General features: G+C 41.0%; 1 protein-coding gene across 2 annotated transcripts in view; it reads left to right on the top strand.

Annotated features, from left to right (window-relative positions):
- The window catches only part of NOTCH2 (notch receptor 2), an 83,126-nt gene that overhangs the window by 26,353 nt on the left and 40,270 nt on the right, over positions 1–16,503 (top strand). For both annotated transcript variants that reach the window (XM_042029820.1, XM_042029821.1), the window contains exons 6-8: positions 13,090–13,323; positions 14,130–14,285; positions 15,344–15,532. In XM_042029820.1, coding sequence (XP_041885754.1) covers positions 13,090–13,323; positions 14,130–14,285; positions 15,344–15,532 — 579 coding nt within the window. The remainder of the gene's footprint in view (positions 1–13,089; positions 13,324–14,129; positions 14,286–15,343; positions 15,533–16,503) is intronic.

Genomic DNA, 16,503 nt, shown 5'->3' with positions numbered 1-16,503 from the left:
CAGCACAGGGACTGTGGCCCTCACCCTGTGCCTGTGGCTGCAGTCAGGGGCAGATGCCAGTGTAGCCCTTAAAAGAAAGCTGTTGGCATCAAAACCACCACAACGAAAGGCAATTTCCCCATGAGTGTCACTTCTCATATGGATATACTTTGTAAATGGATAAATGTTTTCCAAAAGCACAGAACACAGCTTTGCTGTTACAGCGGTGTGCACATAACAATGCTTTGCTGATACATTTAGGGGTATTTCTAAGATGGGATAATGATCATATTGATTATAGTAATGCTGCTGAGCAACAGGGCAAATCTGAAAGGAGGCATAGGTGGGGGAAAAAGGAGGGAAGAGAAGTGTATATATGGGAAGCTTATGGTTTTGCTACTATTATTTTTCTGCTTGACTTATTTTTATCTAGATTTCTCTGACTAGCAAAGCTACTTTTGCTACATAAATGAGTCTGGTTTTACTCTGAGTCTGAAGGGGAAAAAAAGCATGAATTTCAAGAAAGTGTTATGCACAATATAAGGAAGCAGCTTACAGGAAACACAGTGTCATATTTAGTTGCAAAATGTCTCCATACCTCAAAAATAAACAAATACCTCCGGTTATGGGGTGAGTTTTTTTGAGTCATACTAGTCTTTCTTAGCTGGCACACTTTTTCAGTTGAGTATGGTTTTGCCCTTATTTGAAAATCATAGGTAAAAAGAAAGACCTAAAACGAGCTTTAAAATGCTTTTTTTTCTCAGAGAACATTCATTCTCATTGTAAACAGTTTGTCATTAACTGCAAAGGAGGCTGCCAGTTAAGAACCCTCATTAACTTAAAAAAACTATATATTCTTAAGTTAAAACCACATGAGAGTGAGGTGCACCACAGCTTGCATAACTCTTTGAAACTACGTGTAAACAGGAGAAAATTAGTCCTCCCCTCAATGAGCAAGTGTCCTTGCTTCTGTACTGCTTCTCCATGTCCTGAAAGCCTGCAGAGTGAAACCTGTAAAGGAAAACATGAGAGCTTGGGTGTGGAGACAACAAACCCTTAGTAACCCCTAAAGTCTTGCTCCATTCCACAGAAATTATAACCCTTATGATTCCTAGCATCTGTCAGTAGCAAATTAATCTCAGTCTTACTCCCAAGTATAGAGGATATAATGATCATGAGCACACAGTCTCCAAGGGGTTATTTTGGCATCATAAATTTAGCTTGGCTTACAGGCTTTAGGTGGATGTCTGCTGTCAGCTAGGGATGACTTCTGCAATTCACCTGAAAGAGGCCTTGGTGGCAATAGGCTGTGATTCTGTTTGGTTTTGTGGTAGACTGTCTCCCCAATCAACTCTTTGCAGTTGTGGTGATTCCCTCTCTAAACCTCTTATGGGCTCTGATTAACATTGGGGAAAATTGTCAGACCTGTGTTGTGGCCCATCTTGTGCCATCTTTCTCCAGTGTGGATGGTCTTTCCAGAAAACCTTGTGTGTGTGAAGGATGCTTCCCTCCAGTGAAACCCTGGAAAGAGAGAGGAACTCCCCAAGTGTTATGTTCCCATGGCTTTCTAACACAGTTTGATGGAATGGGCTTTCTGAGAATTTCTTTTGTTTATGGTTCAGCTGAGGTTATCAGTGCAGCAGTGGTTTTAGGTGATGGCTTCTCAAGGCTGTTGTCTTTCTAGGCTTAGGTCAGTGTGGAAATAAAAATGATCTCACAATTTAGGAAACAGCAGCTTGGCTATTTGACCAATGAAGGTTAGAACCTTTATGGAACTGAACTCTCCTGTCTGAAATGCTCAGTGCAAGTTTCTATGACTCCACTCTGTCATCTCGGTAGCATTTTCTTGAAAGAAACTTTTTTTTTTTCTGAATGGACTTCAATCCCTTTCCTGCATCTTCAGTTAGAGACCAAGGAGGTGAGGAAAGCAATACACATCCAGCTTGGAGACATGAGAGGTGACACTGAGGCAGGGTACGAAGCAAGGAAGGTGGATAGAGGACTTGTGGAATAGTTTGGAGAGAAAGATGATATTTTTTCAAGATTAAACTGCAGTTGATGCTGACAGGAGTAAACAATAAAACATTAGTTATTCAGCGTTAAGGAAATGCATAAGTGGAGGCCCATCCTTTACACAAAGGGGGTTTATAACATTTTAAATCTTCCCTAAGGTAAGTGAAGAGGGGAGAGCTGAACAGGCAACTCTTTCAGAGTCTGTCCTGATAAATGTTATAGCTCAACAGGGCCAAACTGTGAGAATAAACACTTCAGGAAAACAAAAGCTTCCAATGAGAAAATGAGGTTAAAAAAAAAGGGGCCCAAATATGCATATCTGTAAAGAAACTTCAGCCAAAAATGAAAGGATGTTAAATTTTCTAAAAATACCTCTCATTGTAGACATGCTGTCTTCCTAACAGTCTCTGCTTTTAAGTATTTATCAACCATTCTTGGGGAAAATTGAGTTTGTCTGCAGTTTTAGTCTTTACTTAATCTTTGTGCTGTGGGTGATGCTCTCTCATGTTTGTTAATATAGTTTGTGCTTCATGGCACAGAGAAACCAGTCCCATCCTTGCTAGAAAAATCAAGAAGCTGTACTGCAGCTGATCAAGAAAAGTTTTGTGTAAAGTAATACTAAAGCAACCTTTACTGAAACAGTTACCATCTGCCTCTTGTAATTCCCTGACAGGTGGTAGGCTGGGCTACATAACTATGCATTTTTTAAAAAAAATACTCTTATTTTCTGCTTGCTCCCACCTTTTGTGACACTGTTTGCTTTCAGTCTTATTTCCTGCTCCTCAAACAGAGCTCACTGCTCCTTTTCTGTTGAAGTGCCTGCCTTCTCGTTCTCATTTTGCTGTTTTTTCTGTAAAGATAAAATCTTGCCTTTCAAAAACAATGATGTGAAATTCCTGCTGTCACCAGTGTTTTTGTCACCTTCAAAGTTCTCGTATTTCATATGGTTATAGTGATTATCAATCTCATAAATTTGTAACTGGCAAGACAGACTCGGGTGTGTTTGTGTGAAACTGCCCCAGATCTTTCCTGTTGCGGAATGTTAACTGATTGTTGGTTTGTTTAAAGATGACTTTATCTTGTCCCAGGATACGGCCTTTGTTAGAACCAGTGTTTGTTGGGTCCTTTCAAAGCACAGTGTTGCATATGTGTAATCAAACTCCACCTTTTCAACAGTCCTGGGTGCTTTTGTGAAAGTGTGAAGTCTGTGCATGACAGGCCAGAGAATTTGGTGTAAGTGTGATTCGAGTCGAAGTTAGCCAAAAATCCTGGCTAATGTCAGGATAAAATGCCATGTGAAGGCTGTTTTATGCTGCTGTTCTGCAGCAATTAAACCAGCCTCATTGTGGTCTGAGGAGGAAAGTCTTTTCCTTCTCTCCCTGCTCCCATACACTCTTCCCTTTTCCTTGGGCTGGCTCTGGGATTCGTTGGAGTGTGCCACTTTAACTCCCTAATCTAGTAAAAAGTCCTGTCCAGCTGCTTTATTTTTTTCCCCTTTCTTGCCTTTTTTCTTCTTTTTTTTCTGGGATCAGGAATTAAAATTCACAGAGCAGTCTCATGGTGAGTGGATGCAGAGGAAGTGATGGCAGTCTGGGTTGAAAGTCATATGGAAGATTAGGGTGTCCTTCCACACACATAGGGAAATCATCTGAGGGTTTAAAGGATACTCAGTCATTCTAGCTACAAGTCATCTAAAGAAACAAAGCTTTAAAATGCACCTGTTGATTGTTGATCTAAGCTGTGCAGCTTTGGGTCAAGAAAGACATATGGAGAATTTGAGTGCCTAAGTGATTACCAATATAAAATGCTGTAAATGCTTAGGTTTTTCTTGTATGTCTAAGAAAGACTCCTGCTCTCTTGAAAAGTCTGCAGTGTTTCAGAGGCTCACAGTCAATCTGTCTTTGGCCCAAATCATGTTTCAGGAAGAGTGCACAGCAGAGATAAAGATTTGTGTCTCCATGGAGTTAAGTCTTTTGCACAATTTGCTCCTGAAGCGGTGCATCAGAAGCTGTGGGATCGAGTCTCTGGGTTTGGGGGACACTGTGCCCACTCTCAAGTGGGTTTTGGAAGACCTACATTGTAGTACTTCAGTTGCAGACTTGGCCTGCTTGCTCCCTTTCATTATTTCTGCCCCTGTGGCTGGGAAGGCGAGACTCCCATGGCAGTTGTATTTATTTAGGCTTTGTTTTCCCCTGAAAAGAGGAGTCCAGTGAACTGTATATTTTAAAATCTAGGCGACCTTTGTCTCCAAGGGAAGCACGGTGTGCTAACAGCTGACTCCACCAAAGAACTCCAGCACTGGGAGCTAGCTTAAGCAGCAAATGTTTGTCTTGAGCAGAAAAGCTCTTCAGGCAGCAGGGCTGTGCTTTTTAATTAAAATATCTGTTAGCTTGGTCATATGCTCTTAAATACTAGCACAAGGGTTACTTTTTTTGCAGAGCTTTAGGCAGGAATTTTCAAAGTGGGGTGTTAAGGGTTCGATTCCTATTTAATTAGAGTAATATTTGTTCCCTATCTTGGTTTTCTTTGAAAATCTCAGTCTTAAACTCTGGGCAGTCATGACTTTTCTTTACTAAGAAGGGGGATAAACATCAAAAGGCTAACATTTAACATTTTAATGTAAGGTCATATGCTCTGGTATTTTGTTTTTTAAGACTTTCTGTGCCAAATACTACTTTCCTCAGCTTCTTTGTCACCAAAGTATACAGTGACAAGTCACGTTAGTTTAGTGTTCCAAAAATTGCTGCCTTCTTAGAGTACTTAGAGGCTTAAAACGTAGAGGAACTAACTGTGACAATAGGTGACATGGATCATAAATATTGAACATAGCAATCTCCTAAAGCATTAAATATACATCCTTGTTATTTTCTGGAGAGTGATGACGATTATGTGACAGAGAGCCCTGTCGGGGCTGTTCTCTTTTCCTCTCCTGGTTGCGTGATCCTAGGTGACGTCCCAAGACCTTTGTGTTAGCTCAGGGAGGCTGGGTCACGCTCCTGTGAGAAGTGCAGTTGTCTTCCTCAGCAGTGTAGCAGTGATGAGCTTTCTGGTGCTTTTCCAGGCTTTATTAAAAAGCATAGTGGCCTCTTTGGTACTGGCTGAGATCTGCCTGTGCCAAGCTTGACAAGTTGGCTGGTGTCACTGCAGTAGTATCTCTAAGAGACAGCTCTGAAAGAAGCCGGAGAGGGATTATGATTCGTTTTCTTCTGTCATGTTTGAATTGGCAGATACAAAGGAGCAGGGAGCATGTGGCAGCCTCCAGAGTTGGCAGCTCCAAGTTTGAGTGTACAAATGATTTGAAGTGTTGGACACAAACAGACTTTATCCTGTATGTTGTTTGTTTCTCTTGTGGCCCTTGATCTCAGTGTTGTGCAGAGCGGATGGATTTCAGAGGCATTAGAAGTTACACCCTTAGTCCTTTATCCAGTATGGATTCTGGAACACCTACCACAACCTCCTGTTTGCTTGGTGCTGCTTTTCATTTCCCAACTGCAAGCCTTGGGTGGGAGGTAGCAGTAATAAAACACCTGAGGTGTTAACAGCTGAGCTGATCCGATGACACAATGACAGCATCCAATTCAGACCATGCTGCCGCCTCTTCCCTTACGCCTTTGGTGACGTTCCAGGTCGGGAAATACTCTTAACAGTCAAATGTGCCAAATGATCTCTTGTGGAGATGTCCTTAGGTTTTCAGCACATCTTTTATGTGTTTGGCACCAAAACAAGCTAGGCCAGACCCCTCTGGTGAGGCTAGGTTGGTGGATGTGTGCCGTGAGACCAGACTAATAGGTAACAGTTGTTGCATCTCCAGCTGACTTGTTTCTGGCAGTTCCTGTCCCTTCCCTTGTACTTAAAATGAGGTGATTTGTCTTTGGGTAATTACTGAAGATGGGTTGCTGAGATAGCTTGAGAATATGAAGCTTTCATTGTAAGTTTTGGCTCCAACTGTTAAATTTTTTTTGCCTTGCAGATCTTTTCATTTGTTTGGTATTTCCCTGATTCACTGGGTTTTCCAGAGGAGGTAAAGAGAAGGACAGAACAGAGAGTAGCTTGGTGATGTGTATTTCCTGTAGGTTACTTCTCTGTCCTGCTGCTGTCCCCAGTCATTTCACCTGCCACCACTATATTAAACCAGTCTGTCATTAGTGCATCAGTTTTAATGAATTTTTAATGAATCATGTTCTGATCATTTGTATTACTGCCTCTGAAGAGTTCAGTCAGGACTGCCCTCTACCCAGTAGTCTGTGGGGAGTGATTTAGGGCAGTATTTAATGGATCAGGCCGTGCATAAGTCTCTTAAAGCCCAGAGTTTTGTATCTAGGGGTTGTAAAATCCCTTGTAAAAGCCCATTAGTTCCACTGCATGCTTCCCATGTGGTTATGAAATTAAACTCTTTTCTCCACCATATTAGCCTAAAATAAACACAGATGTGTACTCTGCTCATTACAATTGTAGATTCATCTTCAATTGTTCAAATTCTATATTAAGCTCTTAAATTTTATGGTCTCTTTGATGGTATTTGACATCTATTTGAGATCTAATAAAAGCAAAACCAAAACCCCAGCACCTGAGGTTTGGGAATGGCTGCTACTGCTTTGCTGCTTTGGAAGAAAGATGCTGTAAGATCCTGAGGAAGGAGCACGTTTTTGAGAGCTGTGATTCTTCTTCTTTAGAAAACTCCTGCACGGGAAAAAATAGTTGGCTTCAGTCCTTTTTTCTTGGAAACTACTGTAATACTTAAGCACAGGGAAGACCTTTACTAAATACACATGCTACTCTGGCAGGTGCAAACAGTGTAGTCCATAGAATTCTGTGTGCCCTGAAATGATCGTTGGAGTTGAAAGTATCAGTCTCATTTGTTGGATTGCCTGCAGGGAGCTGTGGAGACGGCTTTGCTGAAGGGTCTAGAATTCGGATGTAATTTGGGCATCACACTTGAGATCCCTTTCAGTATTGCCTGTTTATTGCTCAGGACATTTTGGTCTGTATAAAGGTGCTGCCTTTTTCAGAGAAGTTTGAAGCTCTCTGCTTTGAGCTACCTAGTGTCAATAAAGCAAATTATGTAAACAATGAAATATTTTCTTTTGTAGGCTTTGCCATGTGCTGTATCTTCCCTGCAATAACTAGGTATTATACTCTTAATTAGCTGTCTTTCTCCCTTTGTGGAGAAAAGCACTTCCCTTATAAGTCTTTTAGGAAATTTATCTCTCCATTGGTCTGTCAGATTATGAATTCTACCTCTTTTTTTATTCAGAGGAGGTGGCTTCAATACTGCAAAATGTATTCCTGACTGAGGCTGTGCCATCGCCATTGCACAACAAGTGTTTGCATTAGTTATTGTTCCTTGCAGTCAAATGTCGGCTCAGAGATGTTTATTTTGTTGATTAAAGCTGTGGTTGAGTAGAGGTCCCCACTGAGCTCTTCTAGGGAAGCTGATGTTTCCTCAAGGAGTGCCTGACCCAAACTTTCTGCTGCAAGTCTGTTTGCCTTTGTATTTTGCTTGGCGTTTGTGCATCGAGCCTCGCCTGCTCTTGCACAGCCCAGCTGCCTCACTTGGTTGAATCTGTCTGAAATCCCTGACTTCCTCTTGGAAAATGTAATGTTATTTTGTTAAAGCTACCACTGCCTACTGTTTCATCACCTTCTCAGTCATTAATTAGATGCTCCAGTGCGTGTGTCCATTGTTACTGAGTTATTTCAAGAAGTATGGATGGTTCTGAGGGTTAAAGATTAAATGGAATGCTTTTACAAATACACAATTCAAAAACATGGGAGCTAAAGTATTTTTCATGGATACCGTTTTCCTAGAAGGCCCAATGGTTCCATGCAATTTTTCCCCTTTCCATTTGCTGAGAAGACTCACACAGGAGCATGAGGAGACTGAGCTTTGAGCTGACAGATGTACATGTTGGGTTGCACTGTCAGTGCAGACATTTTTCTTGTGTTACAAGACAGAACTGGACAGAGGAATGTCCTTCCCCAGCCAGATGTGGTCTGCCAGCTGGCATCCTGAATATACACACGTGTGATTAGAGAGGAGAAGAAACTTGCACAGTCCTTTGGAGTGTGGCACTGATGACCTTCTGCCATGATTAGATTTGGTTATTTATACAAATACTGTTCCTTATCTCTTAGCCCCTTCTTGAGTCTTGATAAGATGCTGTTCACCTTCTCGCTTGGTAGTCCTTTGAAACTTGGATTAAAAATGCAAACAGTTCTAATGAGCCATGCTTTCTTGAGCTACACTGGTTGTATTCAAAACAATCTCTGGAACATTCTGTGAATTAAGCCACTTTTGGAGCGTTTCTGTCTATATCTGGTTTATACTTCCCAGGTAGTCCTTTCAGGAGAGCTGGTGAGCTCTTCCCTTTGTGCTGGAGTGTTAGTCTGAGGTAAGTGACAAACTTCTTCAGCTACTGAGTGGACGAGGGCATAAAATCTTCTTGAAACCTGATGCTTCCGCTCACAGTGAATCTTTTAAGACCCTGAGGACCAGTTTGCAATTCTCACCAAATTACCTTTCCAGTATCACTAAACTTGTAAGATATTCTGAGTTCCAGTTCAGTCTGAGCCCACTGCTGGGGCAGTTGTGATTTTGAGAGAAATGGGACACTGCAGTCTCCTCCCAGCTCAGTTTTCAAGGAACTGATTTTTTTTTTTTTTCAAGGCACAGCAAAGTATTTGCACCCTTTGCCCTACTAAATGTTTTTAGTGATTAAACTGTATTAGATCTGCTCTCAGGAGCTTTAGCCTCTGATACTCCAGCTGTGCGTCAGCAGACTTTCCTGCTGGAGAGCTGTTAAGAGGCCAAGAAAATTTTCTCCTTTATGGAAAGTCTGTTCTGCCAAAGATGAAGACCTCTGATTGAACTGTCTGAAGGTCCTGCATTCAGCTGCAGGATCAATGCAGTTGGAATTGAGATTTATGCAAGCCCCCTCTAAGGTTTGGTAGGATCAGCTTTTGGAGATGTCTGGTGCTCCTTTCCAGGGTGACTGTTTTAGTGACTTGTTTGTTCAAGCTAATGCTCCTCGCTTTGTGTAGGATTGTTCTAATTTTGTGTGCTGCTTTACCTGTATTAATCAGGCTTTATTTTCTTTCTGACATGGAGAAGGACTGGCTGTTTCTCATCAATGAGATCTGGTACAACTACTTGAGGGAGGCCTTGAACCCCATGTCTGCCAAAAGAGAAGCTCCTGCAGTTCCTTGCAGTTCCTGAGGCTCTAAAAATGGGAGCAATCAAAGCAGCAAATATGTCTGACTTATTCCATATGGCTTTTCTGAGGGGAAATATGCAGGAAGTAACTTAGTTTCATAGTGGGCAAAAAATGCTAAGGGTTGAAGGCTGTTCCCTTTTTCTACTTCTAGTTTTCAATTTTGAAATACCACATGGACTAGCTGTTTACTTTGTACAAGGTCACTTAGAACCTGACTTGGCATTTTACTGATTTCCCAGGCTCTGAAAATATCAAGGTCAGGCTGGGTTTTTATCACTTTCTTGGAGTAAATTGTTTCCTTTCTTGTTGTCTTTTACGTGTATGTTTCTACATTTCCATTAAAATATTGTTCAGTTAGTGTATTCGTACTTCACTAGTTCAGCCTATGTTTGTTGCTATGTGTCTTTTAGAAATTTAATTGAAACTAGCAAGAGCACAAGAAAAGAAACACCTACACAAACTTGCAGCTGGATGATTTAACATTCAGTAGTTGTGGCATTCAGAAGTCACTTGGTTGCGGGGATGTGTATTACACTGTGCAGTTTGTACAATCCATAATGGCCTTTGCACTTGGAAGTTGAATTTCAGTTCTGTGAATGAAGGACTTGATTCTTCCTGAAACTCTTAACAAGCAGAAAATAAGCTTGCCAACTTATATGGCTACAAATAAGTATATTTAATTTTGTTACAGTTAAAGCAACATCCCATAAATAAACTGCTTCAGAGAACTCTTGTCTCATTTGATTTTAAATCTCAGTAACCTGGCAGAAGTTTTCAATTAAGAACAAGGTCTTTTCATTAAAATACTCAATAGTAAAAGCAATAGTTAATTGTTCATTTATGCCTCTTAATATATTGAATTGAATTTCCTTTGTTTTTAAAACAAACACTATTAAGCTGGGGCTCTGATTCATATTCATAATTAAACACAAATACAATTGTGATTTGGTAGCTGCAAAAGGAGCATTAGCAATCAGAGAAGCTAAGTGAGGATCAGATTCAAGCAGCTAAAATGTGCTATGCCTTTGAGATACAGTTCAATTGCTTGAAGAAGTTTAAGCTCTGCATTTTTCTTCTCTTGTGGAGACATTGATAGACCTTTTAAAAGTTTATTTTAGTTTATGGCTGCAGAAAAATGGAATAACCTAGGACATAGGGTATTGTAAGGACATCAATGATGTCACTTGGTACTGTCTTTTCTAGAAGTGGAGAATGAGTACTAGTGGAAAAAAAAAAAAAAGCTAGAAAAGTCCTAAATGTTGGTATTACTAGTGGCACTTGAAGTGTGAAGTCAGAACCAAGCCCTGATAGTTTATATGGGGGAGTAGTGTGCTTATCTTTGCTTAAAAAAACCTCACAAACAACAACAAAAAAACCCCCAAAAGCAAAAAAGATGCAAACTGAAAGCATGTACTCCCACACTCAATCACCCTTGCTGAAAGTCCATAGAATGATATATTTCAGGAGTTCCCTTCAGCTAGTCAAAAGGCAAGTGGTTTTTTTGAGAGGCATCACACTGTGGAGTGGCGTGGCTGAAAACCTCTTCACGCGTTGGTGGCAGCGGCTCAGGCTGGCTGAGCCAAAAGGATGTAAATGCTGCGAGAGTTCCTCAGAGAGGGCGTCCTTTGATCTGGGCTGGGCCCCCTCCAAGAAAAGAAGGAAAATCACTTTTATAATAAGCAAATAATGTCTTGATTATTTTTTCTTGAAGCAAGTCGATTGTGTTGAGTTGAGAGATACGCGTGACTGCTCAGAACCAGCCCCAGCTCACTGACTCTTTTCAGGGTGGCCACTGATAAGCCAACACTAAACAAACCATTTCTAGTATGACAAATGCATGGTTTGTTTGTTCATAATGCACAGAGGTGTTTTACAGATAACAATAGCAAGGGTTTGATTTCTCCCCAACTGTTTCACTAAGCAAACCGGGAATTGAAGATTGATTCTGAAAACTCTGTTGTAATTATTATTACTGTCAAAATTTTGTTATGGTTTTTCAAGTGATAAAATTATTGTTTTGAAGTAGTCCTACCAGAGAATGGAACATATGCACAGAGCACAGTTGTGCAACTTAATTTTTTAATAATAGTTTTATTTCTTTGCTACTAAGTGAAAAAAAAATCAGATCTCACAGCATCAAAGGCTAAGATTATCTAAGTACGTAGAAAACAAAAGGAATCATGGGTATAGTAGATGGTTAAACATGGTTAAGTTTGGACATTTTTAGATTCCTGTTCATGATAAATGTTCCAATTTGGCATATTGGAGGAGGGTGTGTCTGTGCTCTTGCATCGTTATTTCTGTGCCATTAATGAACAAGGTGACTTATCAACATCTAATAAGTATTTTTAATTTGGCAAGCCTGAATAATAATAATAATTTGGAGCCCAGGTGCATTGGCAGAGAATATCTATGGCCTGCTCTTGAATTTCTTATTCTTGGAATATGAGGGGAATTCCATGCAAATGTAAGTGTGCAGCAGATAGAGTAGCTGGAGAAGAGAAATGGAGAATCTTGTGGTAGCAGCAGATTTACTGAAGAGTCTTGACCCAACTAACAGAAAGCTGCTGAAAGATAGTGGGAGAGGAGATGGTGTCAGCTGGGGAAGAGGGGAAGGTCACATCAAACAAATTTAGTCTTACTCTCTGATAAAGAGCCATCTTCTGATGCTGTGTGCATCCTATCAATGTTTTAGGAAGGGTGGCAAAAGCAAGCTACCAAGAAGTGTAAAAAAAAACTTCAAAAAAAAAAAAGGGCAATATTTTAGTGCTTAGAGAGCTTTTAATGTAACTGAAAGGGGAGAAATAGTTTATCAAGAAGATTGTGGACTGTGACCAGCACTCTGTGGTTGCACATGTGTACCCATATGCCAGCCTGGGAAAAAATGAGCTGGTGCTCATGAAATTTTATCTGTTCAGGAAACTCAAAATGACTTGAAACTTCAGCTAAACAATTTTGGCTTAAAAATAAACTGTACAACTTTAATGGGGAAGGTGAATAACTGTTGAAGCAAAATATTAATGCAAGTGGTCGATTCTCCAGATTTTGATGTCAGAGCAAGATGGATTTCAGCAAAAAAAAAAAAAAAACTTCACTAAGTGTGAATTGCAGAGCTTTCCACAGATGTGACTGTAAAGTTCAGTATCCTTTGAAAATTATTTCATGCTTACTGGTCCTTTGGTCCTTTTCCTTAAACCTCCCTGAGAGTGTTCATTGGTTTTCTTCTCTCTAATATCGCCAGTCATAAGAACATTTTTAGAGTATTTATTTTGTGACTGAAAAAAACAAAACCCCTCAACAACCAAGAAACCCCCATGTATTTGTGGTTGTCTGTACAATACCTGGAGCAAGGAAAATGAGTATTACAGGTAGAAGAGTTTTAAGAATTCTATTCTTCCTCACCGAGTAATCTTCATTGCATAATTATATAGGAAAGAATTAAGTTCTCCTGACCAGTGTTACCTTGCTGCTGGCCTGTTGATACTACTTTGGCCAAGATTTTCTTGTCATGCCATCTTCTCTCTTAGTCCCTCTGGCTGCCCTGCAAGGCAGCCCTTCGTTCTTTTTGCTTCTCACCTCCTTGCAGATGTATCTTCATGTGCTATAGCCTGCCTGCTGGCTCTCACACTGTGTCTTTTTTAAGTCATTCTTTTTAAAGTCATTTGCAGTCCAGCTCCTGCTTTGGGGTCATTTAGGGATGCTAGTTGTCTTTGCCTAATTTGATGACAGTGTTGTGGAAGTTCTGGCACTCAAATGTGCTGGAATTAAGGAGTGACAATCAAGCTGGACTACAGCATCCCCTTTGGTCATGTTGTCTGTACAAGAACCTCCATGAGTCTGAGTGTGTGAAGTGTTATTAAACCTGCTTGTTTCTGTGCACCAGGCCAGTTTTGCACTGAGGATGTGGATGAATGCCAGCTCCAGCCCAATGCCTGCCAGAATGGGGGCACCTGCACCAACCACAACGGAGGCTATGCCTGTGTCTGTGTCAATGGCTGGAGCGGGGACGACTGCAGCAAGAACATCGACGACTGCTTCACTGCCTCCTGTGCCAATGGCTCCACCTGCATCGACAGAGTGGCTTCTTTCTCCTGCATTTGTCCAGAGGGAAAGGCAGGTAAGGGCAGAAAACTTGCTTAAGTCTGGTACTTCACGGAAGGTGCTTCCTGGGGTTTATGCACTTGTTTAAAGTGTTTATTTTACGCACTTCGCCACCAAACCAGGAAGAACAAAAGGAAAAGCACTGTTCATGAGCAAAGACCTGTTAAACCCCTGTAGCCTGGGACAAAGAAGTATTTGTATCAGGCTAGCAGACAAACTTACTACAGTTTAGGTTGCAAGAAAAGATCTTTTTCTAGCCATTGGCAGAATCTGTATTTGCTTGAGAAGCTGCACGTGAGTGTGACTTGCTCTATGGCCCATATAATAATTGTATGAGTCTAGAAGGCACATTTAGATATTTTTATGTGACTCTGTGAGGATCTGGGCATCCTCACTGGTACAGTGGAAAATTTTCTGGTTTAGGTTAGGTGAAAGTGTATCCCTTAACTACATGGAAATAAAAGTGATCTGCATATCTGAGTTTAAGTGAGCTTCATGGGCACCTTTTCAGCTGTCAGAAAAATTATCCTGCTGGCTTGAGAGAAGAGTTAGTTAACTGCTCCAAGGAAGCAATTTTGATAATGGTCAGTCATTTTACTGCTTCAGAAGTGCTGGAGACACCTCTAAAATAACAGAATTTGTATTTAAATATAATGTTCTTTAAGTGTGTGATGAATTCCCTATGGCTTAAGCCTGTAAGATATTGCTCAAGTTTCTAGGTGTGGGAGTCTCTATTTGAAATATCAGGACATGGAATTTTTGTAAAATACCGTCTGACTGCTTCATTTCTCTTTTTTAATAAACTCTTGGATGCTTCTCTAGGTCTTCTGTGCCACCTGGATGATGCCTGTGTTAGCAATCCATGCCAGAAAGGTGCTCTGTGTGACACCAACCCTGTGAATGGAAACTACATCTGCACCTGTCCTCAAGGCCATAAGGGAGCAGACTGCACTGAGGATGTGGATGAATGTGCAATGGGTGAGTTTCTGTTTGCTCTCTGTGAGTGCTAAAATACACATTTTGTCATAGCTTCTCCACACAAGTGTGACTCCTTTCCTGCTCTCCCCCTTCCATTTCAGTGTCTTTGGTTGTGTTTTAAACCCTGTGTGAGACCTGGGGCAAAGGGCTGAGCCAGAATAGTTGTCCATGTTTGAACTGGAGTATGAAAAGCAGCAAGATGCTTAACTATTCTTCCTTGTGCAAGAGGGCTTTAGCATTGTGTGGGGAGTGCATGCAAACAGATGTGATAATTAAGCTGTCCCTTAGAACTGCAGGGTGCAGTGAAAGTACCGCAGTTCATGTGGGAGCTGTAGCAGCTACGGCCTCAGTAGAAATATATCAAGGCTGTTTGACAGCCAGAATATGGCTGGATCTTTTGAGTGCCTTCCAAGACTGGTGACCACGTGGGCTTTTGAAGCTGTAGTTCTCTGATAGCATGCTGTTGTGTTGTTTTGGGGATTAACTGGACTCTTACAGACTTACTTACAGTTTTGTGAGTGCTCGTTCATGCTTCTAGAGTGTGATGCGTGAAGGTAATGCCTAACCAGCACTCATGGAAAGAGTTGGAAAGAAGCGCTTCTTTGAATTTTATTCTGTCTGCCTTGGACAAGAGTGCTGTTCCTTTTTGAAAACACACAAAGGACAAGTTTGGCTGTTTTGTGGCTGTGGCAGCATCTTGTCAGCCTCAGGAGTGAAGTAAATGTAAAATATGATCTGGAAATAAGGTCTTGAAAGCATCATTAGTTCTCTAATCCCTGCTAGCTGATACTTTTCTCTTAAGAACTGTCATTAGTAATGTGAAGCAGAGTTACTCCTTTGGTTCCTGGTAGTGACAGCATTCCTTCTTTTTGCCCCTGACAGGCAAGTAACTGCCACTGTTTTCTTCAGCAGCCTTTCCCCAGAAGGATGAACAGTCTTTCCCCAGTATTACTTGTCAGAAAGGAATGCCCACTGGAAAAGACCATGACTAATAAAGAGTGCTGTGGCTTTCCTGCTCTGAGGAGAGGTTTTGACACATGTATATTCTTTTCTTGCAGCAAACAGCAATCCGTGTGAACACGCCGGGAAATGCGTCAACACAGAGGGCTCTTTCCACTGCGAGTGTTTGAAGGGCTACACAGGACCTCGCTGTGAGATGGACATCAATGAGTGCCACTCAAATCCGTGCCAAAATGATGCCACCTGCCTGGATAAAATTGGAGGGTTCACGTGTCTCTGTATGCCAGGTGAGGGGAGTTTCTGACACAGATGGGACTTCCAGCAAAGGAAGAACCCAGAAGGCAGAGCTTAGGGAGGGCTGCCAGCTCTGCTGAGGTGGAACACAAAGCTGCAAAGGGATGAGGCTAAATAGTGGGAGAGAGCCTGCTGTTGTGGCACCAGCCAGGAGGACCTGGCATTTGTGTGTGGGAGGGAGAAAGCAATTAGAGGACTGAGACAGAAACCAGTCTCTGCATCAGCGAAGGAAGTTAGCCTTCTGAGCTGAGTATGTGTGAACATATTTGTTACTATACCTGGTAAAGGGCATGTGTGAGACTGACTGTGTTTTGAGGTATGCATGTGACAATTTGGGATAATGCTGTTTGGGGTTTTTCTTTGTTTGAAATATCTCAAATAATGTAAGTTCTCATTGACCTGAGGAAATAACTGTAAAGGAAGCTACTTGATTGAAATTGTGCTTGTAAAATTTGTATGGCCAATGTAACCAATGACCAGTATTAGTCTTCTATTTTGCACTCTTGATAGAAAGTGGTGAAAAAAGAAAAGGATGCAAGTTGCCAGTTGCACAGACTTATAAAGTACTAAAAATATAAATATAAATAAAGAATTGTGATGCCTGCAGGTGATCAGCTGATACCTTGACAACTACAATGAGTTTTTATTAATATAGTATTTATTAGCATATAATCTGTTTTGAAAGGTGGAATTCTAGTTCCAAGTATTTCACCCTTCTTAATATTTTTCTTGTACTCTGCCATTAGCTAAAAGCCCTTGAGCTAAAACTATCTGTTGTGTTTGTTTATATACCTTTTACGTTACATTGGTATAAAGTAATATATTGTTGATATATATTGATAGTATTGATACCTTTCAAAGTAATTGACATAACCCCTTCTCAAGTGGAAGAAAACATTAGGTGTGAATTCAGCATAGACTTCTGCTGCTGATGATTAGGTGAGCATCTTCAGCAACAGTGAAA

The sequence above is a fragment of the Corvus kubaryi genome, unplaced genomic scaffold, assembly GCF_017639235.1.
Source record: "Corvus kubaryi isolate FWS band 111438036 unplaced genomic scaffold, C.kubaryi_AGA036_p1.0 37334, whole genome shotgun sequence".
Taxonomy (NCBI): domain Eukaryota; kingdom Metazoa; phylum Chordata; class Aves; order Passeriformes; family Corvidae; genus Corvus; species Corvus kubaryi.
Note: the sequence above shows the minus strand (reverse complement) of the source record. Positions and strands in the feature narration are given on the sequence as shown.